The following is a 26,878-nucleotide window of genomic DNA, read 5'->3' on the forward strand; positions in this document are numbered from 1 at the left end:
GGCCACCTCTGTCGGTCTGCGAACGGCTCCATGGAGGACGGGCACCACGTCCGCAGCATACTCTCAAGTGTCTTTATACTCATGTTTGCTGTGAGACTGCGACACATTAAAAAATAGCTCCATATAAACAGAGCCCATGACCTAAAGGTGCTATTTTTCATTGAGAAATCACTATCTGGTTTTTGAGATGTCTGTAATAGAAAGTACAAGAAAAAAAATCCCCATGTGGCAGGACTTCCCCATTAAAAAAAGACTTAAAGCTCTTAACTGATCGTACCTACCATCATCACCACTTGTTTTACATATGCCGAGCCCTTCAATCTGTTCCCATTGGAGACTCCCTTTCCCAGTTATGTTTCTAAGGAAGATGACATGAGGAGCATCGGGAGCGTCTCTCCGTGTTTAAAGAATAGTTGGCTTTGCCCGAGACGGTGGGACTGAGTGTCTATTTGGCCACAACCATTCCCCATCAAAGAGCTGTGGGCATAGACATTCTTGCTTTCTGATAGTTAGTAATGCAGGAGAACCAATGGCAACCAGCCTGCTTGTCACCCTGTGGCTCGGTTGCCGCTTTTGTATTGCGCCGGGTTTCCTTTGTTCGACCGCGTTATCCTAATTCTGCTGTAATGGCGAGTGTGTGGCTTTCCTGTCACCGGGTTCTGTCTGAAATGGCATTCGCCCAGATACTTTACTATTACAGGGAAAGAAAATAAGACTTTAAAAACCCATGAAGGAGCTTCAAATTGTTCATGGAAAAAAGAATTAAACAATAGTGGAAATTTTCATGAGTTTTTTAAACTCCCTCTTTGAGAAGAGTCTGATCAGGCGACTTCAGTCGCTCTCTCTGCCTATGGGAGGCATCATATCAAACTCAGATTAATTAGAGGTCATTTCTGTATAAAAGTTAATTAATAGTGAAGTCATAGGCTTGAGTCCCATCTTGACTCTCAGTGAAAGACTTCATTGCGAATCAGAGTGAAAGACCAAGCCACATAAGGAAGTGCACCCCACGTTTGATCTTTTCTTCTCAGAGATTATTACACAAGGACAGAGTACTGTCGAAGTGCAGAGCAGATACCATGCTCTTTTATGATACTTTCTAGTAGAATCTATATCCATGTGAAAACCATTAAAACTTACTAAACCATTTAGCATATGTAAAGAATATTTAGTGCTTTCAGAAAGATTGTTTTAAACACTTGCATTGAAAGTGATGTAATCTAATCAAAATGTAACACAAGTATGACCTAGTCTAATGAAACGCTGGTGGACTTGAAAAACTGACAGCTATTAGTCCTTTCTTCTGTATTTAGTCAGTAACACTAAGTCTCCATTAGTGAGAACACATCTTTTAACAGATAGATTTTTAGCTGTTTACAAGATAACTTTGCCTTTTTCCCAGAGGCGTGCACATCTATCATAACAAGCCAAAACAAAATTCAGGCTGTCTCATCGGGATTGCTCGAATTAAGGATCACGAGGGTCAAGTGCTGCTTAAAAATATCCTAACCTGACAGGAATTAATGACTATTGTCACCCAGTTTGTCATCATTAGTCAATTTTAATATTTCAGATGATCATATTATTCTGGAAACATATCCAAGGTCTTTGTGATATTCCTTGCACTCAAAATTAAAGTTACTCATAAATGTATTGATTTGAATCATACCACTTCAATTTTATTCCTCCACTTAGATTTTGTGCTGACTGTACTTACTCTAACATGTTGAGATGATTTTGTTGTTAGAGTGTAGCCATTGTCTAGCCCATTCTGTAGGTTTACATTGTTACTACATACTACATTTTCATACTTCAGTGTAATACACTTCACACATGTACTTTTGGTAATTGTCTGCCTTACATCTTCACATATCTGGGGCAGCTCCTTTGTGCATAAGTACACGAATGAAAAGTCTTTCACGCAAAGCAGCACTGTATTTCTTCCACTCCGTTCGATTTATTAGGAATTCATAAAAAGGGGGAATGTGTGCCTTTAAAAGCCATAAAGTGGAACCTGTGCCCAATATCTCCCGGTAGATGATTGCAGGGTGGAGAGCAAACTGATAAAACTTATTAGCTTTTATAGCTTACACCATAAAAGAGTCTGTTTTCATTGTTCAGTATAGTAGCAATTCAAAAGTAGTTCTATTGAAATTCAAATTTAAGTGCAAAATAGATTATCCTTTAAGGTAACTTGTGAGTTGTTCATATATGTGTATCTTAAAGTATCTTCACATTTATTTTTTTTTCTAGGCTTTATACTTTATGAAACTTACGTTGATTTTTCCCATTAGTATGTTCCCCTGGCATCTAATTTCTTAACAATTTCCCCCAATTCTCTTTTGACTTTTCTGAATTTCCGAAAACGTGTACGCTTTTGAAAGATTCATATTCCTAGAGGCCTGACCGTCATATAAGAGGGCCAGAAGAGGACTTTATTTCTTCGTAGTCTACTGAAGGTCGTTCCCAGTACCACTGGGGGTGGGGGGAAGTGGAGTGAGAAGAGTGAATACCAATTAAAAAAAAAGGGTTTGTGACTTTGAATCTCTTTATATCTTTGAAAAAATGAATTGTGAATTATACATTGTCAAAGCACAATACCTAGAATAGCATACTGTGAAGGCTTGTGTGTTGCTTTATGCTGAAGCTGTGTTACCTACCAGTATTTCAAATCCCAGCAGGGTCGCCCAGGATGACCAGAGTTTAGAGGAACCTCGAGATTAACAACAGACTAGCCGGTAGGAACAGACTGTCAGCTCCGGAGGGATCCGCCACTGAAAACCTTGTGAATAGCCCTGGAGCGTTGTCAGATGGTCCCCTCGGTGGAAAGCCACTGGGAGTAAAATGGGAGAAGAGCCGCCTCCTCAGAGAGACGGCATGACTGACCGTCAGCTGCTGAGCGGGTAACAGCAGCTGTATCTGCTGGCTGTTGGGTTATTTTGTTTGGGGTTATTTCTATACAACAGCAGTTTCAGGGCTCAACATTAACAAAGCATTTACGCCATGCGTTTAAAATAGGCTTGGTGATTGAACCTATATATCATTTCCCTTTTCCGATAATTGTCAAACATAGTCATGTCAAGGAAGCATAAATCTCACCATTGCAGAACGACAAGTTTATATTGATTGTACCATAAAATGAAGGAAACAGTAATTTGAAAAGTTTTATACACCCACCCATCCCCCAAAAAATCATCTAACTCTCATAATCTCTTAATTTTCCATTTTTGGAGAAGTTTCAGCAAAGCGTCTCAAGCTGGTACCATCTTCCCTGCTTGGGTGGAGAGCTGCCACCCTGCTGTTGTGCAGGGTTTGCTTGTCCCATGATAAGTACTCAGTCCTCCGAGTGTCGTCTTCTGGTGGGAATCTGAATCCTGCCATCAGCCAGTGTCCCAGCCCGAGACCTGCCTGTGGCCTGGGTGGCAGCACCACAGTCACCGCTTAGCCACTCCTTCCTATGACCACATCATGGGGTCACAGATTAGTCTGACGCACAGAGATTAAGTCAGATAAATCCCTAGAGGACATGAAACCTCAAGGTCTGTGTTTTTAATGAAACTTCATCAAATTTTCCTGTCCCCATATTTCTGTCTAGTAATAGATTTCGTGGCAGTGTGGGCAGATTTCTCTGAGGGCACCTACCTTTTTTTTTTTTTTTTTTTTTTTAGAGCTTATTTTTGCTAAACCTGGAGGTCGGGTTTTCTTTTTGTTTTGTCTTGTTTTTTTCCAGAAATGGTGTTGGAGTTAGCAGATCGGCATTTTGCTTGGAAAACGTGCCCACCGTCATGCTCGCTGTAACTATTATGTGACCAAACACCACTCTCCTACAGTAACTCCAAGACTGTCGTTGTTGTTGTTAGGTGGTGGTGAGTTCCCAGCCACCCATGTGCAGCAAAGGAAGCACTCGCCGCCCCTGCGCCATCCTCACAGTTGATCCTGTCTTTAAGCCCATTGTTGATGCTGCTCCATCAATAATCTTGCTGAAGGATTTCTTTTCATTCACTGACCCGTGATTCTCATTGACCTTCTCCAAGGACTGGCCTCTTCTAGTAACTTGTCAGAACTTTCCCCAAAACCTAACGATTTAGACTCATAGTGACCCTCAAAGACACAACAGGGCTGCTGTGTGGGCTTCTGGGACTAAATCTTTATGGGGTAGAAAGCCTCATCGTTCTCCCACAGAGCAGCTGGTGGTTTCAAACTGCCAACCTTGCAGTTAGCAATCCAATGCACAATCCACTATGTTTCAGGGCCCCTTAGCAACACTGTGTAGGGCTTCTGAGGCTGTGAATCTTGATGGAAGCAGATAGCCTCAACTTTCACCCCAAGAGCGGCCAGTTGATTTAAACCACTTACCTTGTGGTTAGCAATCCAATGCGTACCTGAACTATAAAATCCAAACTCACTGCCATTCAGCTGATTCCTACTCGTCGACACCCTATGGGACTGGGTAGTATTGCCCCGTGGGTACCCGAGACTGAATCTTTACAAGAGTGAACTTTAGGAGGTAAGTGATAATACTTTACCTAACATTTACTGAGCCTTTACTATATGCCAGAAACAATGAAAACTGTCTTATATGGATTATTGCATTTGGATTTCATAATAGCTCTATAAGTTAAAGATACTTTAAGAGCCTTCTAGAACTATTTCAATTTAACATGTTAACCCTTCATGGCAGATGTGCCAAATGTCACATTAGCTGCATAACAGCATTATCAGTTTTTCTGTGTTTACCAGTAAACTTGAATGTCACAGCATGGCTACAAGGGAACTTTTATGGAAATAAGAGCATTCGAGGTAATATTAACAGCAATAAACAGATGTAGGACAACATGTAATGTTAAGGCCCTGATACATATACTGTGCACACTCCCATTTGATCTTGATAAGATGGCTAAATAACTTCATAGTATTGGGCTGGAGGTGTGGGAATGAAGGATGTGGACAGCCAGGTATTACTGGACAGAGCTGAGGAGGTGGGAAGAGAGACATAGCCAGATATAGAGTCCCCCTACATAATAAATTTATTGTGGAAGTTATTTAAGAAACCATCCCATCCGCCAAGAACTTTCAGGTATAATCAGAGATTATTGGGCAGTGATAGAATACTTCCAGGGAAGCAGGGACTTCAGATTGTAGAGCTGTTGGGTGCCCTGGCCTGTGAGCAGTCTGGATGTGAGAAGGGCTTCTTGAGGTTTGGTGGGAAGAAAGGGGCCCAGAAGCTGTGGTTTCTCTAGTGCACTGTCAGAGTCACCTGTGACCTTGAGAAAGGAAATTGCAAACACCTGCCACACTTCAAACCATGCAACCCACATGCCACAGACAGCTGTTTGAAAAGCAGGAGGGAAGGATGAGAGGTAATTGTGAGTGTCCCCCAAGAATGAGGTGAGGGGGCTTCTGCCCCTCTTCCCTTGGACTTGAGTGGAAAGCTCATTGTCTACTCTGAAAGTCTCAGGAATGACATCTCAAATGATACTTCTAATCTTAATTATTATTTTGTCTCCATTCTCCTAGAAAAATACTACCAGTACTTACTCAGTATTGGTATCCAAAGAACCTAAAAATGTGTTGTTGTTAAGTATTGCCAAGTCCAGGCTTGCCCATAACCACCGAGTGTGCTGCAGAATGAAACACTGCCCAGCCCTGCACCATCCTCAAAGTTTGAATCCCCTGGTTGCAGCCACTATATCAGCCCATCTGGTGCAGGGTCTTCCTCTGTCTCACTGACCCTCTGACGTACTAATTACGATCCACGAGATGAAGTAGCACCATTCTTACTCCTGAGTAATATTCTGGCTGTACTTCTTTGAAGACATATATGTTCATTCTTCCGGCAGTCCATGGTACATTGTCTTTTTTTTTTAACCAAAGTAACTCAGAGGTGTCAATTCTTTCACCTCCAATGTTCATAGTCCAGCATTCATATGTATATGAAATCACTGAACATATCATAACGAGCCAGATGCATCTGAGTCCTCAAAACAGGTTTCTTTTCTCTTGAACATTTTGTAGCAAATTTGCCCGGTGTAATAAATCTTTTCATTTCCTGGTTGCTGTTTCCAAAGGCATTGATTGTGGATCCAAGTTAAATGAAGTTCTTGGCAATATCACTATTTCTTCTGCTTATCATTGATGTTGCTTACTGGTTCACTTGTGAGGATTTTTATATCCTTGATGTTGAGATGCAATCCATACTGAAAGTTGTCTTTGATCTTCATTGTTTCCAAGTCTAACAAGCAAGGTTATAGCATCTGCATATCACTGCTCAATAAAATGCCTATCTTCCCCAGTCCCTTTACTGGACCTTGCGTTTTGATTTGGTGCTGGTGATACAACCAGCTGCTTTATTCTTTAGAAAACTTCTCACACAGTAGGCTTATCTGTACGTTATGTCCCTCGTGTCGTTTTCTCTTTTCATTAGTTTTTCATAGTGTAACCATTTTTCCATGTCTGTAGCCCAGACAAGGCACTCCTAGCAGACATGGCCTCAGCCCGTGACATGTCCTCAGAGCCATCGTGTGCTTACACCTTTCGCTTTATCCATAGCTCCCTGATCACTTTATGATGACTTTTAAAAACAGCTCCACTGAAATACAGGGAGCCTACTAAAGATTTCAGTCTCAGAAACAAGATGAGGAAGCTTCTGCTCTGTCCAGTAAGATCAGTGTGATTCAGAATCAACTCGGTTGCTAATGAGTCTGAAATTTCTTCAAACTCACCAGCTACTCAGAGGGAGAAAGATGAGGCTCTCGAGTCCCATCAAAATCTACCGTCTCAGAAACTACATACTGGGTTGCTATGCATCAGTATCAACTTGATGGCAGTGGGTTTTGTTTTGTTTTTATTATTTATGTTTGTATCAGGAAAGGAGCGCTGGTAGTGTGGTGGTGAAGCACAACTGCTAAACAAGATATCACCTGTTTGAGTTCATCAGCCAGTCCATGGGAGAGAGATGTGGTAGCTTGCTTCCATAAAAATTACAGCCTCGGAACCCCTATGAAGCAGCTGTAATCTGCCCCATGGAATCACAGTGAGCCAGAATTGCTGCATGAGCCACAAGCCAGGATTGGGCTAAGCAGTTTTACACTAGGCGCATATCCGCACCAAACCCACCACTGTTGTCAAGTGGATTCCATCTCTAAGCAGCCCCGTAAGACCCTGTACTATCGAACTATAGTAGACCTGTGTCATAGGGTGTCTGAAACAGTAAGTCTTTACAGGGGCAGAGAACCACCTCTGTCTCCCACAGAGGGGCTGGTGAGCTCAAGTCCCCAGCTATTCAGTTAGTGGCCCATTGTTTAACCCGCTGTGCCACCAGGGCTGCACACATGCTATGAATCCATAATAAACATCCCACTCAGTGTTTCTGATACCTTATTTTCTTACTTTTAAACCAAAAGAATCATTTTGCCTGCCACCTTCGGTGTGGCAGATTCTAGATGTCAGCCTAGGTCTGCTTTCCTCCCAGCTTTGTGCTCTCAATCACTAAGCTTTTATGCTGTCTGTCGGGTCCAGAGCTTGTGTCTCTCCAGAGGCGCCTAAAGAAGGCATTTCTTGAGTAAATAGTTTCCCAGTCACAGTTTGTTGAGATCACCAACCTCCAGAGATGTAGTTGCTTGTACTGTTGTTGATAAATTCTATCATGCAACTAGACTTCATTTCGGTCACCACGACCTTATTTTCTGATGACTGGTCCTAGCTCCTTGTTTCCACCACCAGTAATTACCAATGCGAGTGCATGTCTCATCAATTTCCAACAGGAGATGGGGTAGAATTCTTTGACTTCTGCATCACTAGCCTTAGTGTTTGGTGTATAAACTTGGACAAGAGTTGTATTGATTGGATTACCCTGAATGCAGATAGATACTATCCTATCACAGTCAGCGCTGTGCTTCAAGATAGACTTGAAATGTCCTTTTTGACTGTGAATGTGATGCCATTCCTCTTGATTTGTGTCATTTCTGGTTTAGTAAACCATATGATTCTCTGAGTCAAAATGGCCAATACCCATCCATTTCAGCTCACCAATGCCTAGTCTATGGATCTCTAATGGACTTCTTTTCATTTTTGTCAACTTGGCAAATTTTCCTAGATATATACTTGGTACATTCCAAGTTCTGATTATTAGATTTCTGCAGTTATTTCTTCTCATTTTGAGTCATTGTCAGCACATGAAGGCTTTATTCCCATTGGCTTTTCTCCAGCCACGTCATTGTGGTCGACTCTCCTTTGGGAAGGCAGCTCTTCCTCCATTGTACTTTGCGTGCCTTCTGGTTTAAGGGCCTCACCTTTTGGCACTGTCTCTGACAGTGCTCTGCTTCTAGTCTTCAGGGCTGCGGTATCTGACAAAATTCTGATGCTGTGGTTTTCAGTGGCTAATTCCTCCAAATTGGACAGCTTATTTCTTCTCTGTAGTCTGTTCTTAGTCTGTTCTTCAGTCTGTTCTACTGAAACCTGTTCACGCTGGGTGAAGATGTCTCTGTAAAATTCTGCACTCTCCAGCGTTTACCACGTGAAAACAGCGAGTTTGATTTCTCGGGGGCTCCAGCGATGGGCCTCTTAAATGGTCACTGGGTTTTGAGAACAAAAAGTCTGAGAGGACAAGATCAGGAAGGACTGTAGAGTATATGGATGGGTAACATTTCTCAGTGAAATTCTCATAGGGCAGCTTTCCCTATCCTTCAGGAATGAGTAGGAATGTTGTCATGATGGGGGCGAAAATCCCTCATCACAGATTTCCTGAACTTTTTTCTCACCAATTCGGTTTTCCATTTTATGAAAACTTCTGCATAATACCAAAAAGACTAACTCACTGTCATTGAGTCAGTTCTGACTCATAGAAACCTTACAGGACAGGGTAGAACTGTCCCTGTGGGTTTCAGAAACTTTAACTCCTTATGGGAGTAGAAATCTTTCTCCCCAGGAGTAGGTGGTGGTTTTGAACTGCTGACCTTGTGGATCGCAACCCAGTGCATAACCACTACTCCACTAGGGATCCATAAGACCCCATAATTGTCTTGTGTCTTCTAAGAAAATCTATCAAGATGACTCCTTGGGATCTCTAAAAACAGTCACTATCGCCTTCCGATCTCTGCCTGGAATTGAACTGGTTTAACGGATTGCTTCAGGGCCACTGTTTTGATTGGACCTTGTCTGTGTGAAGGCTCCATCACGAGACCAAGACAAGGGTCTTCCTGAGAGAACTTTTCTGCAGCCAACCATTGACCAGAGAAAGTGTAAACCATGCAAGTACAAACTCGAACCCTCATCACTACTTTAATGCCCGCCCTCCTGCTTACCCTTCGAAAGAACCACTTTCTTGATTCCCATTTGAGTGTTCTTTCCGTTACCTGTGGATGCTATTTTATCAGAAGGTATTTGTAACTAATTATTTTTAAATACTTGCTTAAGAAGTGTTTAAGGCTCACCTAGGCTGCTGTTGTCACATGGCAGGATAGGAAGAGACAGTTTGGTACAGAGACAGTAAGCTTTGTGTAATTATTTACTTTCTTTATCTGTTTTTTTTTAATCTACCAAGATCCAGATAAGATCAGTTATAAATAACTAAGCCTTGGTTTCTTTTTTATAAATAACTTATGGGATATTTTATGTGTTATAAGAGTAATATTTTGAGAAGGCATGTATATGTCTACCACATGATGTTACAATAAAAGAATTTTCATTTCTTTATTTCCTTTTTGAAATAAAAATATTGACCCAAAGTGACTCTTATGGAAGGAGTCTCTTGTATATTTAATAATGAGCTTCTGTACAATTGATTCATTATTTGGTTTGATTTTCTACTAATATGTTTTTCTTTAAATTTGCTCTTGTTTCTATTTTAATACTGAAGAAATTATTCTATGATATTATTGAAAGTATTATGTGATATTATTGAAAGATGAAGCTACCTTAAAACTTATTTAACAAAAAACCCTTAAAAATTAAAAAAAACACCTTAATTTACTTTTTAAATAATTACTAAAATATTACTTCATATTTCACTTTAATTGGTTTTAATTCTACTAATAACTTCATCACATTCTGATAGTGAAATACTCCCTTTTAAAAATAAATTTTTCCAGCATACAAAGAATATGCTTGTGATTAGTCAATCCTTGTCTGTAAACACAAAATAATTGCCTTTTTCCTGTTATTACTATTTTCTTGGCTCATGCTTATCAACATCATTTAGAATGACACATATATAGGGGGCTCATAGGTTAAGCCTGTGCCAGGAAATAAAAACGAAACTATATTGTTCCCCTATGAAGATTAAGCGATTGTAAAAAACCATAAAAGCAATTATAAGATCTTCTAGTTTAATGAAGAACTCAATAATCTTTTAAATATGTAATTTTTATTTGATGCTAAATTCGTATTAGACACAAATGGAGTCAAACTTCTCGTAGGAGGACGGATGCATGTTTACAGGGATGTAGGCAGGCGCACTTATGTGGCTCCTGTTACCATCAAGGAATCCTGACTGTCAACATTTCTTGTGTTGTGCCAGTAAGGCCTTTTGCTTATGAACTCTTAACTTCTGTTTTGCCTGTATAGACAGGTGTTCCTTAGAGGCCCTTCAGGCTCAGCCCCTTTACAAAACAAATATAGTAATGCCCCTTAATTTTTATCTTCCTGCTTCATTCTTGTCATTAGTTAAAGATTATACATTTCCACTTCCAAATGAATGCTTGAATGTATTGTTTTTAAAGTGCCTTTGTCTCAGTTCCAATTCATAGGAACCCTGTGCACAACAGGACGGAGCCCCGGCTGCTCCTGGGCACCCGCACATCATTCCTGTGCGTGCACGCGAGGATGGTGAAAGCTCACAGCGGGGTCAGGGCCACCTTAGCCCTCAACATGACTTCTGTGCTTTTTTAACGCTCGCGAGGTCTTTGCGGCAGACTTGGCTGCGGCTTCCATGAGTGTTGATTGTGGATCCAGGCAAAATGAAATGCTGGACACCTTCTATCTTTCTTCTGTTACTTAAAAGACGTTTAATAAGCCTTGAGTATAATTCATAATACTGTTAACAAAGATGGATATTGTCGGCCATAGCCATTTAATAAACCTCAAGTGTGGCTTTTCATATAACACAGACTAACTAATTTCCCCAGGTGTCAGTTCAATCATGGTGAAATAATAACAGATATTTATAGCGCTGTGAACCTGGTAACGTGCTGCACGTGGATTATTTAACCCTCCAGCAATTTTGTGAAGTAGCGGAGAAAATTAGCCCAGGACAGATAAAGTAGTTCATCTTAAATCAGGACATTAGCTGTACGCTGGCATTCAAGCCTAGATCTGCCGGATGCCCAACCCTGGGGTCTGAGCTATATTGTACTTTATTAGGAACACTTACCCTTACTTTTGGTTTTCCTCACCTATAACTACCCGCCCCCCCAGTGGCATTCCTCAGTGATATTGGGTGTGTCTTCCAGATGCTAGAAGAAACTGGTTATAACACAAGGACACAAATAACTTTTCATAGATCTGTAAATATTTATAATTCATTTTTTTCATTGTATAGAACATAACAAAAACAAAACACCTAAAAATGGTTTAAGAAAGATCATTCAAAAAGGCGTATTTCCGAGATCTGTACATAACCAAGGAGCACTGGTGGCTCTGCTGGGTACGCACTGGACTGCAACCACAAGATCCGTGGTTCACAACCCACCATCCCCTCTGCTGGAGAAATATGAGGCTCCCACAAATGTCTGTAGCCTCAGAAGCTTTGTATAAAATCAGAGCTATAACCCTGAACAGACTCCATACCAGGGCGTTTGGTTTATTGGGGACATTGAGCATTAGGAACGTGTCCCTCACAAATCCCAGTGACCACATCATAGTGTGATTCACCCTAGGTATGCATACAATTATAACAAATCATGTTATTTTACTTCTTAAAGACTTTAAGCAACAAATTAGAAGAGAGCAGCACTATAGTGTAAAAGTAATTAAGATGAGGGCAAAGAAGTACAGTGAAAAAGTGATCCAAAGCAAACATTCAGAAAGCATGGCATGCAAAGACATTTTTCCATTTTTTCCATTATTTTTCCTTTTAATATTTTGTGAATTGGTGACTGTTTAGAGAGCAGCTCAATGTGCCTTTCTAGAGTTCATTTGTCTCCTCTAATGGACTGCAGCCCCCGCAGTGTGGTATCACTTACCTCACTTCCTCCCTGGGTTGCTGCTTTCCATTCTTCCTCCGCCTCTAACCCTCCCCAGCTCCTGTGCGCTCCTGTGGTTGGTTACTGTAAGGTGTGCCTACCGCCCTGTATGGCAGTGTTCCTCTCCCAGGCCTGTCTGAAAATTGAGCTGTGGAGATCATGGATTTCTAGAGGAAAGGATAACTAAGGCCCTAGCCTTGAGGATCCCAGCAGTATCTATCTCACCAGTAAACCTGGTCTTTAAAAATAATTGTGAATGTTACTCCATGTTCTTCTTCCACTCTACCCAGGATCTCCTAAGGCGACCCCTTTCAGGCAGTTGGCAGTGATAGCCAGGCACCATCTAGTTCTGGTCTGCGGGTCATGGAACCTGATGTCATGGTCCATTTGTTCACTGGACTAACTGTTTCTACATGCTTTCCGTTTTCTTCATCCTGCTTTCCATCAGGCAGGGAGAGACGCAGTTATCCCTTGGTTTGGCTGCTCGTGAGCTTTTAAGACTCCAGTCACTACTCTCCAAAGGAGAATGTAGAACAGACTCTTTTTTATGAAGAAAATGTGACAGTTAAGGTTTTGTGTCAACTTGGCTGACTCAGGATTCTCTGTGATTTGACAGTTAAGAACTGGTAACCCCCATGACCCACCTCGTATCTTTCATTTTGTTAATGCTGTGCTGGCTGATCTGCTGTGCTGCTGGAAGCAGTGCCCGCTGGTATTTCAAATACAGCAGGGTCACGCAACGTGAACAGGTTTCAGCAGAGCTTCCAGACTCAGAAGAAAGTATGAAGAAAGAATAGGCCATCCTCTTCCAACTACCTTACGTATAGCATTAAAACAAAGCCAGATACTGACAACCGCGTGTGTAGAAGCGAATGTTGTCAGAAATCATGCTGCAAAATTAGCCCCTCGTGTCAGAAGGCACACTCTCAAAATATGACTGAGGAAGAGTTAGTTGCCTTTCCAAGGTCAAGTTCACCGTAATGAAATGGATCAAGTTAAACCTGCATGAGCAAAGCCTTCAGGACCTTCACTTGTGGTGGTGACTCTAAATGAGAAGAAACAGATGCAAACATCAATTAATTATCAGAACTTGGAGTGTATAAAGTATGAATTTAGGAAAATTGGAAGTCCTCAAAAATCAAGTGGATACATAAAAACCGATAATCCTAGGCATTAGTCAGCTGAAATTGATGGCCACAGATCCTTAGAGAAGCAGACTGCCACATCTTTCTCCCTACTCAGCTCCTGGTGGCTTTGAACTACCAGCTTTTGTTGGGGGAGCAAGCGCTTACCACTGCACCACCAGGGCACCTTGATTGGCTTTATCCTTAATGTCTCAACAACATCAATAAGACTTGGCTTCTTTGGCTTTACCACAAAATAGTAGTACATACTTTTTAGAGTTAGGGGGACAATCAATGACATAGTATATAACATTGCAAATATAAAAATATGTATAACCAAGTGTATTATTACATTTTGCTGCATAACAAATGGTCCCCAATGTAGTACTTTGAGACAATACACTTAAGCATCTCACAGTTTCTGTGGGTCAGAGATTCGGGCAGAGCTTAGCTGAGTCCTCTGCTTATTGACACACAGTGTTTGTCAGGAGGTCAGCTGTATTTCATGTTTCTTTGTGGGATGAACTAGGGAAGAATTTATTTCCAAGTTCACCCAGGTTATTGACAGAATTAGCTGTGCTGGAGCTGGAGAACTGAGAACTCTGGTTCTTGTTGGCTGCCAGCTGGAAGCCGCGCCCCCCCCCCCCCCTATACAGATTGCTCCCAGCACCTAGATGCCACCTGCAGTTTTGTTGTTTGACATACAGGCTTCTATGACATATCAAACCACCCAGCGGAGCCTTTGAATGGAGTTCTGTATCACATAACATAATGGTGGGAGTGACATGGCTTCATTGGGGTAGAAATGAATCACAGGGCCTGCCCATTCTCAGGGCGAGAGGGCTGTTCAAAGTCCTGAACATCAGGAAGTGCGTCCATGACAGCCACCCCAGAGTATGTCCAGCCACACCAAGATAATAATGAGGAGAAAAATGTAAGCTTATACAATCTGCTTAAGAAAGCAGTGAGACTACTAGAATTGCCTTCCCACCATGCACACCTAGAAAACTGGATAAAATAGTTGAAGAACTTTTTAGATGATTTCAGACTGTGATTCCCTGATAGAATGGGGGAAATGGGGCGATTTCCCCACAATTCCGTTATCTCACTGCTGGAAGGCGCAGTCCAAGTTCTAGCTTAGGGAGGTGGAACTCAAAGAGGTCCCAAAGAGTACACGGTGGGCTATGCTTGGGGCTGCTAACTGCAAGGTCAGCTGTTCAAAACCATAGCCACACCAGGAGAGAGAGACGAGGCTTTCTACTCCCATATAGATTTACACTCAGAGCGGACACAATGGTGCTTAACAATAGCAGGAGGTTGTTATCAGTGGCAATCGCCTCAATGGTAGAATGAGTATCATTATGATACAGTGACGAGCCAGTGCAATATTGAAAAAAGCATGGGCATGTACAAGGGGATTTCAAGTAGTTTGTGGAAAACTGAATTTTTCGAACTGTGTATCAGTGGAAAACAGTAATATTGAACCCAGAAATAGACATAGCCATAAATGCCTTTGCATAGCCAATAAAACACAAGTAGACATCTTTCTGGTACTCTGTACTTTTAGCCAGTCTATCTATGAGGGGGTACCCAGGAAATGCACCCCTGGGCAGAGTTTTCATAGTAAGCATTTTTCCCTCTAGGGGAGCATCAAGCAACATGCTCTGAGTTAGTGCACCCAGTGGCAAAACCTGGGAAGAGTCTCTCTGATCAAAGTGAATTTTTTATGTAAAAGCAGTTTCACTTGAGCCTCGTTTTTTTGTGTGCACATGATGGCCGATTTAAGGTAACAGTTGTATGGCTGTAAAATTTTGTTTCCTGCTCAGGAAAAATGCCACAACAACTGTTGTGATATTGAACACAGCTTGCAAGGACCTTGCTATAGGAAAAACTCAGGCATATTAGTGGTTTTCTCATTTCAAAAAAGGTGAAATGTTCTGGACGTCCGACAGCTTCACGGATGGACGAAAATGTCGACTCAGTGCATTTGGAGTTCATTCCACCAAGTCACACTGTTAATCGAGCTTTCTATTTAGAGGTTCTGAAAAGATGCCTAACAGGGTGTGATTTAAAACAAAAAGAGGTCTTTGTGGCAGACTGGGTTTGCCACCATGACAGTGCAGCTGCTCATGCAGCCATCTCAGTGTGCCAGTTTTTGGCAAAAAGCAGCACGCCTCTCTTGCTCCACACACCTAACTCACCTGACCTTGCCCTGTGCGACTTCTTTTTGTTTCAAGAATGAAGAGGGACATGAAAGGACAGCAATTGGATGAGCTAGAAGAGGTGAAGAACAAAACGAGGGAGGTGCTGTCAGCCATCCAAACAGACGACTTTGAAAAACGTTTCCAAGAATGGAATTGCAGATTTGACAAGTGTCCTGAGTGCAATGGAGAGTACTTTGAAGGCGATCGGGTGGTTTTGTAAAAAAATTTCAATACATAGCATTGAAAAAATGCCTGATTTTTTGGGGGGGGTTTACCCTTCATCTGTGATGTCAGCAAGGACACTTCTCATGCTTAAGTGTCTGGCACCTCCAAACCAATATAGTGCTGCAACTCTTTAAGTTATCTTCAGCAAAATTTTACCTGCATGTGATATTTTCCATAACTTCTGAATTCTGTTGACTTTTATTTCTTTGGAATGAGCACAATTATGGATCCCTTTCTGGTGCTGACTAGGTAGTTGTCTTCCAAATTTTCTGGCTTGGGTGAGTGAGGGCTCTCAGTGCTACATCAGTTTCCGTAAACATGTCAGTGGCTCTTCCAACTATTCTTGGAGCCTCGATTTTCCCTAACACCTTCAGAGTGGTTTTCACCACTGGTTTTCACATGCTGCCTCTTGGAATGGTCGAGTGATAACCAGTTCTTCTGGTAGAGTACTCCATTCTCATATCTTCGTTTGATGCTTCTACATGATTCAATACTTTATCCACATAATCCTTCAGTATTACAACTCAAGACCAGTTTTTCTTTTAAGATCATTTAACACCAATTCTTTTTCTCTCTGTTCTTTCGGTTTGAGAATGTGTTCTTACCTTTTGGTGTTCCAACTCCAGATTTTTGCACATTTAATTATAATGCTTTACTTTGTCTTCTCAAACTAAACCTACAAAGGAGCAATTAGTGGAATGTCCCATACTCCGCCCCTGGCCCTGTTTGTAGTGGTAATACTGAACTTCCCCACGGTGGCTTCCCACCGATGTAGTCAGTTTGAGCCCTGTCGTGTCCCATCAATCAAGGTCCGTCTAAATAGTCGCAATTTGCATTGCCAGAAGGATGTGCAATGAAGAACTCTTTGTTCTTGCGAAATTCTCTCATGCAATGTCCAGCTTCATTTCTGTCATCAACACCATCTTTTCCTACCGCTGATCCTTTGTCTCTCCCCATCTGTTCCATTCTAATCACCAGTGTTCGGGCTCCCACACTGGTGCCAGGGAGTGGGTTCTGACTCATAGCAACCCTGGGCACAACGAACAGAACGCTGCCCGGTCCCGCACCGTTCTCACAAGCGCTCTTATGTTTGAGCCTGTTGCTGCGGCTTGTGTCGTCCACCTTCTTGTCAAGGGTCCACCTCTCCACCTCATTGAGTCCTTTCCCAGGGACTGGGCTCTCCTAATAACATGTCCAAAATAAGGGAGACAAGGTCTCACCGTCCTTCCTCCCAAAGAGCACTCTGGCTGTACTTCTCCCGAGACAGATTTGCCTGTCCTTTTGGCAGTCCGTGATATTTGAAGTATTACTCACCAGCGCCGTAAGTCAGACATATCGATTCTTCTTTGGTCTTCCTTATCTGTCTCACATAGCACTCTCATTTTCCAGCTCCATCTCACACAACATTTTCCAGCTAGATTCTATAATCCGTTGCAGTGGCCACACAGAACTTAACAGATAATACTCATGAGTTTGTGATTTATTAGGGAAGTTAACAGGTTACGATTCCGATGAGAAATACTCGAGACACAGTTGTTCATTTAAGACACGCTACAAAGTTCTTTTGGGGATGCTAATAAATGCCTCCCACGCTACTTTAAGTCTGCGCCTGAAGGCCTTCCACTTTAGCTCTGTGGGTCAGTGAGCCCAGCTCACCCCGTTACTGCCCGAAGGCACCCCACTTCACAAGCCAACCTCCTGTCCCAACGCCCTCAGCTTTACTTGCTGGGAAGCCCAAGGCTCTGCTTCATGTTCCGACTCCTGGTTCTGCTGTTGCTGCTACTCCTGCCATCAAAGCTCTCCTCTTGGATCAAGGGTTTTCAATGTTCGGGGATATCAAGGTCTAGGGACATCTGGCCCTTGCTGATAATGAGCTCCTGCTTTCAAGATGACTGGTCCTACACACAGCAGCATGGTGATTGCAGGGAAGGCTGCTGGTAATCTCCCCAAATGAATCCTATCAATATTTCCTCCCCAGTCTTCTCTGGCCTCAGGCCCATCAGGAAAAGGTTGTGTGGTGGAAATGACAGAGACTCTGGCTAAACGAGCCACATTAAATAATTTGCCGCCCTGCGACCAATGATTATCACTGCATCTTGACTGCATGTTTGATCAATTTCAGAATGAAGAAGTTGGTAGGATAATGCAGTTTCTTCTTCATTGGCTTTAGTGGTTGGCGTGTAGATTTGAATAATAGTTGTATTAACTAGTTTTCCCTGTGGGTCACATACAACATTGTACTTAATGGTAGATCTTAAAATGTTCTTTTTGATAATGAATGTGACATTCATTATTTGCCAATAAGCATGCCCTTGAGCAGTAGTCATTGAGGGAAAGCAAATTATATTAGAATGAAATTCATAGCCTCCAATGTTTAAAAGGGTTGAAATGTTCTGAATTTTAAATACCCTTATATATAAATGTAATACAATTTTCATATAATATAAAATATACTAAACATTATAAACTATCAATATGTTTTATTGGCAAAGCCCTAGAGCGACTGGATTTTTCCATACATCACTGACAGGGACTTAAAGTGATAAAGGGACTGTAGAAGATCATTTGGCAGTTTCTTTAAAGATAGACATCGCGCAATTCAGAAATCTCAAACATTTGCCCCAATGAAACAATGAATCCCATAGAAATGTGTACATGAAGTCTCATGTCATCATATTATTTTCCAAACTTCAGGAAGAGCCTCCATACCTACCAAGTTTAGTTATTACTTACTCACTTCTCCACCTGCACTGCAACCTTTGATTGGGTCAACAAATTGCTGTATCGCCATATGCCTAGTCCTCACTCTCCCATGAGCTGACATTTCTCTCCGGGGATAACAGCACAGCATCTACTCTCTGATTATTTTGTGTACTGTGACATGTGTTTGGCGGCATTGAATGCCAAGGTGCTGGGTGAAGGTAGCCCTGGATCTGGTAAAAGTTAGATGTGCCCTTTACTTGGTCATGATTTGCATTGGTTTGGCTGTTGGGTGGTGACGTCACGTTGAAGTTATGTCTTGTTGCCGTTTGGCGATTATGTAAGAATTTTCCGTTTTGTGATCTGATGTGGTCATCTTCCGGTTGTGCCTGATTTTCTTATCCACAGCCCTCTAGCGCTTGTTACTGTGCTCTATGCTTAGCACTCTCAGCCTACAGCTGACAATGTCAGATGAGCCCCTCAACACCAGCCTCTCCTGACACGAAAGATAGTCAGTGGGCATTATAGATGGTGTTGGTGTTATGCACTTGACTCTCTACTAACTGACAGGTCAGTGGTTTGAGTCCACCAACAGCTCCACAGGAGAAAAGATCTCGGTTTTCATAAAAATTTCATTCTAGGAAACCCAACTGGACTGGTTTTACTCTATCCTGTAGGGTACAAGTAGGAATCAACTCCATGGCAGACAAGAACACTTGTTGTAGGAAAAGTGTAAGTGTAAGATATTACAAGCCTTTGGGCCCTGTGCCTCCACAGGGCCTCTCTTGGTCAGTTCTCCCCTCTAGCTTGACGAAATGTAAGATGGTCAGTAGGCCACATGGGACTTCATAGCTGAACCCTCTCCCCTCCCCACCTTCCTTCCAAAGGTACACCTCTGGCTCAGATAAATAAGCAAACACCAACCCCATGCTTGCATAAACCTCATTCAAGTTGCCGTGCTTTGTGTACCCATGACAAATTAACACAGTTTCTCAGGGTTGGGCTTTGGGTGCCGGTGGGCCTGCCTGAGTACTACTGCCCACAGAGGTGTTTCGTCTTTCCTGCGTGATTAGTATCTCCTGGCCCTCTCCCTTTCCTCTCTGCTGCTGCTTCCCATTGCTTCCTGCTGTCTGGTTCTAGGCAAGGATGCTCTATAAATGTAGTTTGGTGAGGGAGATAAAACAAACTGGGTTCAACTTCTGATTCTAGCACTGAGTAGTTTACTGGACTTTACAAAGCTATTGAATTTCTCTGAACATAAATGTCCTCATTCATAAAATGGCAGTAAGAATCTATGCTCTCACAAGGTTGTCCATGCACATGGCACCTAGAACATGCAAGCACTCAGTACGTTGTCATAAGCGCCCCTCTTCACTGGGGTGCCTTGTAGGACAATGGAGGAGAAAGGGCTGGAAGAAGGAAGACCTTGTCGTGGGCAAGTGCCACTTTGTCATAAATGACTGGCACCGCACACTGAAAGCCATCATAGATTTGGAAACTTCAGTCATTGTGAACAGCATGTTTTAAAGTAGGTACTGTGCTAAGCTGTATAGGAGGCATTGCAAGTGTACTACTTGAGTTAAATTGTATATGTACAAGTTTTTCTATGAACTGCTACAAACTTAACATACCATGTATACTCATGTATAAGATGAGTTTTTCAGCACAAAAAAATGTGCTGAAAAACTGGGGTTTGGCTTATACACAGGTCAATAGTATCCCCCAGCAAGGTGTAACATCTCACTGCCCCCCCCCCCGCCTCCGTAACAGGACGAGCGCCCATTATCTCACAGGTGATTGCCGTTTCTCAGCTGTTCATTCAAAGCCCCGCTGACACTGCAGGGTTTTGAATGTTTGTTTACTCACATCTAACCAATCAGAGCTGTCCTATGATGTGTATCTTTGAATAAGCCTTTTAAAGACCTTGTGTGCGAAAGATGTGCCATGAATGGATGTCATCTGGAGGAGGAAATCTCATAAAGCCTGACATAGAGTTAATAGCAAAGTGGGTTCGAGATGCGTGGGAAGACATTCCAGAAGACATGGTGTGACATGCCTTCCAGAAATGTAGTATTAGTAATGCTATGGATGGCAGTGAAGACTGCGCTTTGTATGAAAATGACAGCAGTGATGGTGATGACGGTGATCTCAGTGAGGACAGTGTCTATGAGGACCTCACACCAGCTGAAGCTCTGCATTGGGATATGGATGATGAAGAATCCAGTTTTGAAGGATTTTAAATCTTTCCATTTTAGCTTGGTTGCTGATTGAGCTCAGGGAATAGTACTCTTAAGGTATCATTGTTGATACCTTATTGTTTTTGTTGAACCTATTTTCCACTTACTGTGCTGGGTTACTAATGTTAAATGACTTGTCCTTTTATTTATGTTTTTTATTTAAAATAAATATTTGAATATACTGATGTCTTAATTTTTAGTAATTTTATTTTGATTTGTTTTTATTATTGAAACTCATGAATAGCTTCTGCATTTTCCACCCTAGGCTTATACTCAAGTCAATCAGTTTTTCTGGTTTCCCAGGTAATAATTAGGTACCTCGGCTTATACTCGGGTCAGCTTATATTCGAGTATATATGGTAATTCAAACTGCCTGGTGCAAACTATGTGGTAATGAATATTGTTAAATTAATTTTTAAATACCAGACTTTTGTGAACTGCAGATTTTTTTTTTTTTTTTTTGCTTGAGACCCAATGTCTTCTCCGGGTGCGTGATCTGACCCCTGCTTACTCAGCCTCAGCCTCCCCTGCCTTTCCAACTAAGCTCTCTGCAAAGACCATGTTCCTCACCCCTGTATTCTCAACAAGATGTGTGTGCTTTGTCTCCGACATACCTTCTCTCTCCATTGACTAATTTCTGATTACAAAAACCACACTGGGGACCCCTGCTATAAAGTATCCATTAAACATTGTATATGTAGCTCTTATTGGAGCCCTGTCGGCATAATGGTTACCTGTGAGGCTGCTAACCACACGGTAAGCAGTTCAAACCACTAGCCTCTCTTCAGGAGAAAGATGGGACTTTCTAGTCCTGTAAAAAAGCTACACTCTCATAAATCACAGGGGCGGTTCTTCCTGTCCAATAGGGTGGCTGTGAGTTGGAATTGGAGCCATGGCAGTGAGTTTATGTAGCTCTTAGATTATAATTACTCCGCCTCGTTGGGATTTTGATAAATGTGTGTCAGATGAAGGATCAGTATTCAAATAGCCCAAATGCAGAGGACTAGGATTTTCCATTACATGTGATATGTAGTTGTATAACCTAGAAAAAAATTTCTTGCCATTTTAGAAGAGGAAGGGGCTTGGGGTCCAGAAGTTCATTCTTGAGTTTCTATGTTAGCTTGGCCCTACTGATACATTGCACCAGATTCCAAGTGTCCTCTGGTGACTGGACCCTTCTTTTATGGCCATTTGAAAAGTGGTGCTATTAGCATTTTTAAATGCTTTCATCGCTATGACGATAGCATTTCCCCCCCCCCAAAAAAAACATGAAACAGTGATCACTGTAATAATATGGAGAAAAATTCTCAGGCTTTTCCTCTTAAACTTGAATCTAGTAAAAATAAACTTAAATGAGCATACATATCAGAAGGTTTATTTATGGATTGTTGTTATAAAACACCAGGTTTTTGTAAACTGAAAATGTAAGGCGACTTCAAAAATTCATGGAAAAAATGGAATGAAAAAGATAATTAGAATTTTCCCATGAACTTTTCAAAGCTCCTTATATGTGTTTTTAGGGGAATTTATTTTATTTTATTTTTAACATATTAACAAACAAACAAACAAAAAAACCCAAGCAATCACAAGGAAGGCTTGCAATCAGGTTGTTTCATTGGGCTTGTCCTTTTTTGTAAAACTGATGGCATTTTGGAGAATTATTTTTTCTGACGCATCTGCAGAGCACTGAGAATTGGACCTGAGAGTCGTCTGAAACAATTCTAAGAAAGTGAATTTTTTTTAATACTGTGAGCTTTTTTTTTATTCTCAAGTAATTTACTTAAAAAAAATAACATCTGTTCTTTCTACCCTAATCTTAGTGTATTGAATGCTCTTAACCATTTCTCAATCCCACAGTCTTTTTATCTTGCTTCTCCTGCTGTGTTCCCACCAGCCCTGATCCCATTAGCAGACCTTCAGACAGCCTCAGACTTACCAAAGTACTGCTTTGGTTTCAGCTGCTCTTCTGCAAGAGGAAGTGAATGTGGGGGGTTTTCTCTGTGGTGCAGTTGTGATAAAGCTGTGGTGGTCTTATCTCTCCCGTAGGTAGTGGCTCTGTATGACTACACAGCGAATCGATCAGATGAACTCACCATCCATCGCGGAGACATTATCCGAGTGTTTTTCAAAGATAATGAAGACTGGTGGTATGGCAGCTTAGGGAAGGGCCAGGAAGGCTATTTTCCAGCTAATCATGTGGCCAGTGAAAGTAAGTTTCACGCTCCCTTCCTGGTTGACGAATGTGGTACAACTGATAGTCCAAGATGTTATCATTTTCTACCCTTTCATGCACTGTCTTCATAACCTCTGCATGTGCCTCGCCTCGCCTGCTGCTCTCCATGCGGATGGTGAACATGGCGATTGACACTTGTACACACGGAAGGTGTTTCATGCCGAGGCCGGGATACTTGCTTCCTCATTCACTGCTCATCCCAGGGAACCCGCCCCTCTCCCTACTGTCTTTCTTCCCCAGCCCCTTGCCCTCCTCCCTGCTTCACACACAACCTGTCAGCTCCTCTCTTGCCCCAGTGACTCCTCCACTGACAGGCGACTTTAGTTAGACCCACTAGGTCCCCAGGTCCCACCCCTTTACTTCATAGACTTCTGTCCTAGCCAGTTACCTGCTAAAACCAAGCTACAGTGGATTGTTTCACTCCTACTAAGTCTTCATCTGTGTGGGGTGGGGGCGGGGGTGAGAGGGAGGATGCAGAGAGAAAATTCTAAGTAGGAGTTTGTGAAAACCAGAGACTCACAAGGCCTTGAGAGGGCAGAAGAGAACTAGCAGGTGTGGCCTGTTAATAAGGACAACAGTTATAAGACTGGAGTGAAAGGAGAGCCAACAAAGAAGCAGGGCTGAGGATGTGAGGATGGCCGCATCCCCTCCAGCAGGAGCTGGGGAGTGAGCTGTGGGCAGTTGCCCTAGTGCAGGGGCAGGAGCGCTGGCTTCTAGTCCCCACACAGCAAGTGGTGTGCTGGGCCTCACTTTCCTCCTAGATAGGAGGAGCTGGAGCGATATCAGTCTCTTAAGTTTTCTTCCCGAAAACCTCATTCTAGCAAATGATGGTTCTGAGTTCAAATGTATTCTAGGCAGCCTGAACATTGGGAACGCCATGTTTAGAATAGGCATTGTGACAGCTTTTGTTTCTACAAAAGAAGCCTTTCTTATCAACAAAGTAGATTTTTAGGGGAGGCTGTGAAACCCCGTTTATCCGAAATATGGCCGAACACAAGTTCTGCTGGTTCCTAACCTAAAGTCCTGAATTTGAAGACAGAAAGGCTGTCTTCCAGAAACCCAGGGTGCTGGGCTAGCCCTCAACACACGGTGCGCTCTTGACAACCACCACTTTCCCGTCGACGTCCTGTACGACCTGAGCCTCCCTCCGCATGGTTCCCCGGGGACCTGTAGCCCCGTGGCAGCTCCTTCCTGAGCTCACCTCCACCTTTTCCAGCAAACTCCTCCCCTCAGCAGTGCTCAGTGTCTGCAACTTCTCTGCCCTAACACAGTTCTTCATTTCCTCTGTGCCACTGTTTTCATTCTTTAACTCTTATCAGGGGTTTTATTTTTAGGTTAAAAGAGGATGTGTAATGGAGAAAACAAAGACCGTGCGGTTTTCTCCCGTGACTTACAATGTCTGAATCCCCAGATGGTCCTAACTCCTATCCAAGCCCCTTCTCCCCTCTCACGATGGCTCTTCATGGGAGCCACAGCTGGGGTGCAGCAAGGCTGCTTCTGACGCCCTGTGCCCCCATGACCACTCGGAGGGTGTCTGTCCCTCGCACCGGCATAGCAGTCCACTGTCCCTCCAAGATACAAGTGGGAGCCAAGTGCTCTCCACTGAACGGTGTACAGAGACCGTCGTCCCCGGCAGGCTGGGGTTAGTTAAGCTCATTAACCGTCGAGCCCGGTTGGTTTTCAGAACTCAGGCTTGCGCACCTTGAGAGGCTCTCAAAAGTTGATCCACAGAAGCTTCCAACCCAGTAAACGTGTCCTCTCCATCAGAACAGACGGCACTTCAGAAACACGGGACAATAATGCTTGGTGGCTGCCTGCGGAATTTAGCCCCACGTCTCAAAACATGTCCATCCTCTGACTTCCACTGCCTTAATTGTATCCCGGAATCTTTGATGTCTTCTCTTGGTGTCTGCCAAGGCTTGCTGAAAGCCTTTAGGATGGGTGGAAGACAAATTGAAAACCCAAGAATATAATATGAATTCTATGTTCCTGTTCCTTTTACTTCACTAAACCTGCAGTTAACAAAACCTCGCCTGCCCAGTTTTAACATTAGAGGAAAAACCAGCTCTGAGCAGCGTATTCTGTTCTGAAAGTAGGAGACGCCGCCATCCTTGTCTCCATGTGAAGTCAGATATGCAAAGCAAAAGATCCCAGGGTGTCCGGTCCATCAAGCAGGATTTCTACCAGCTGTTCTGCTGAGAGCCAGGGCTTCTCACAGAGCAACCATAGAAAGAGTTGGCGCTTCCTTATTACAGTGGCCTTATCCCTCTATAGTATAAGCTGCTAGAAAGGAAAACACAATCAGCATCCGTTAGTCACACGGGGCCCCCTTGTCAATAAGAGAGAAACTAGCCGAATTACAAAATCAACCCCTAACATAAAGCTAATTAATAGGTTTCAAAATCTTTGTTTTAGAATTTTTATCACACATGTTTTAGTAATGTCTCTCAATTTGGTCATTTAGCCATGATAATTTTGTTTGTTTGTTTTGTTGTTGTTTAGCCCCTTAAAATCCCCAGCATGCCCTGTGGGGTCAACAGTGAATTTCTGAGCCCCTGAGGAAAGGAGCCTGTTCAACCGTAGCTCCCACGTGTGCTCGTTGCTTAGCGCCCTTCTCCTCCTCACCTGGCTCAGTCTGGCGCGTGAACCCCTTCACTGTCATCCTTACATCAGAATCCCCGCTACACTCCCGCTTTCAGGCGGTAGCACCTTCTATTGTGTGTTACAGTGTTTGTGAACTTGTGTGCCTCGGACCAGATTGTAAGCTCCTTGAGAACAGAAGCTCTCTCTTAATGATCTCCGGATCATCTCCATATCTCCCCCAGCAGCAACTAGCAGATAATTCACACAGAGCCAGGCCAGGCCCCTGGTAAATGTGTGTAGAACAGAACGACATTAGCATCTGCGTGGCTCCTCCCTGCTGACTCAGTGACCTTGGAGGACAGGGTAACTGCCCTGTGAGTTTCTGAGACTATAATTCTTCAGGAGAGTTAAAGGCCCCATCCTTCGCCCTGGGGACAGCTGGCGATTTCAAGCGTCAGACTTTACGGTGGCATCCCAACATGTAACCACTACGTTACAGAGCAATGAAAAAGGATGCCTTCTGCATAGAGGGCTAGTTCACTGAGCAGAACTTTTCCATCTTAATTGAGATTCTGCTGACAAGACTACAGATTACCTAACAATAAGTTCTAAGTAAATCATTGTTATGCCGAGGAATCAAATGCCAATTTCATCACTCTCCCCCACATATTGATTTCTTTTCTGTATGGAATAGTGCACACCCATTTGTGGATTTGATGACATGAATTTGCTTTTTAATTCCAGCACTTTATCAAGAACTGCCTCCAGAGATAAAGGAGCGATCCCCTCCTTTAAGCCCCAAGGAGAAAACCAAAGCGGAAAAGCCTTCTTCAGCTTCTCAGAAGGTAAATGTTCTGGAGACTGTGAGGTGCATATGTGCTTTGACGTTTCACTCGCTCTGGATAAAGTATTACTTTATTGCTCGAGCTTGCAGACCTTCAGGGTTCATATTATTTTTCCATTTGATCCTGACCCCAACCTTAGGGAGTACATAAGGCAACTGCTGTTGGAGCTGGCTTGCAGATAAGGAAAGCGGGGCTCAGAGAGGTGAAGGTGCACCACCCCCCTCCCTGACCCATCCCCCGGCCCCCAGGCACAGCCTGCGTGATGGTTTAAAGACTCGAAGTGTATTGTGCGGTGCTCGCTCTGCTAGTCTGCTAGTTCAACTATGAGGCTGATGTGGGGCAGCAGGGGGTTCCATTTATGCCTAATGTCACCAAATCCCACGGAGTAAAGTGTTCTGTCTTCCTGGACCATTCCTCTTACCTGCTGGTAATATCAGAGGCCCTTAGGTTAAATATGAATGAAATACCAACCAAAACAGTGTTGTGGTTTTCAGCCCATGCCATTAGGTCCCTTTAGGACATCGGTCCATCTTCTTCTGACACTAGCA

General features: G+C 42.8%; 1 protein-coding gene across 2 annotated transcripts in view; it reads left to right on the plus strand.

Moving 5' to 3' along the window:
* Positions 1-26,878, plus strand: part of AHI1 (Abelson helper integration site 1) — a 187,122-nt gene that overhangs the window by 123,754 nt on the left and 36,490 nt on the right. For both annotated transcript variants that reach the window (XM_075554499.1, XM_075554501.1), the window contains exons 22-23: positions 22,716-22,878; positions 26,230-26,330. In XM_075554499.1, the coding sequence (XP_075410614.1) occupies positions 22,716-22,878; positions 26,230-26,330 (264 nt within the window). The remainder of the gene's footprint in view (positions 1-22,715; positions 22,879-26,229; positions 26,331-26,878) is intronic.

The sequence above is a fragment of the Tenrec ecaudatus genome, chromosome 7 (assembly GCF_050624435.1).
Source record: "Tenrec ecaudatus isolate mTenEca1 chromosome 7, mTenEca1.hap1, whole genome shotgun sequence".
NCBI classification, from domain to species: Eukaryota; Metazoa; Chordata; class Mammalia; order Afrosoricida; family Tenrecidae; genus Tenrec; species Tenrec ecaudatus.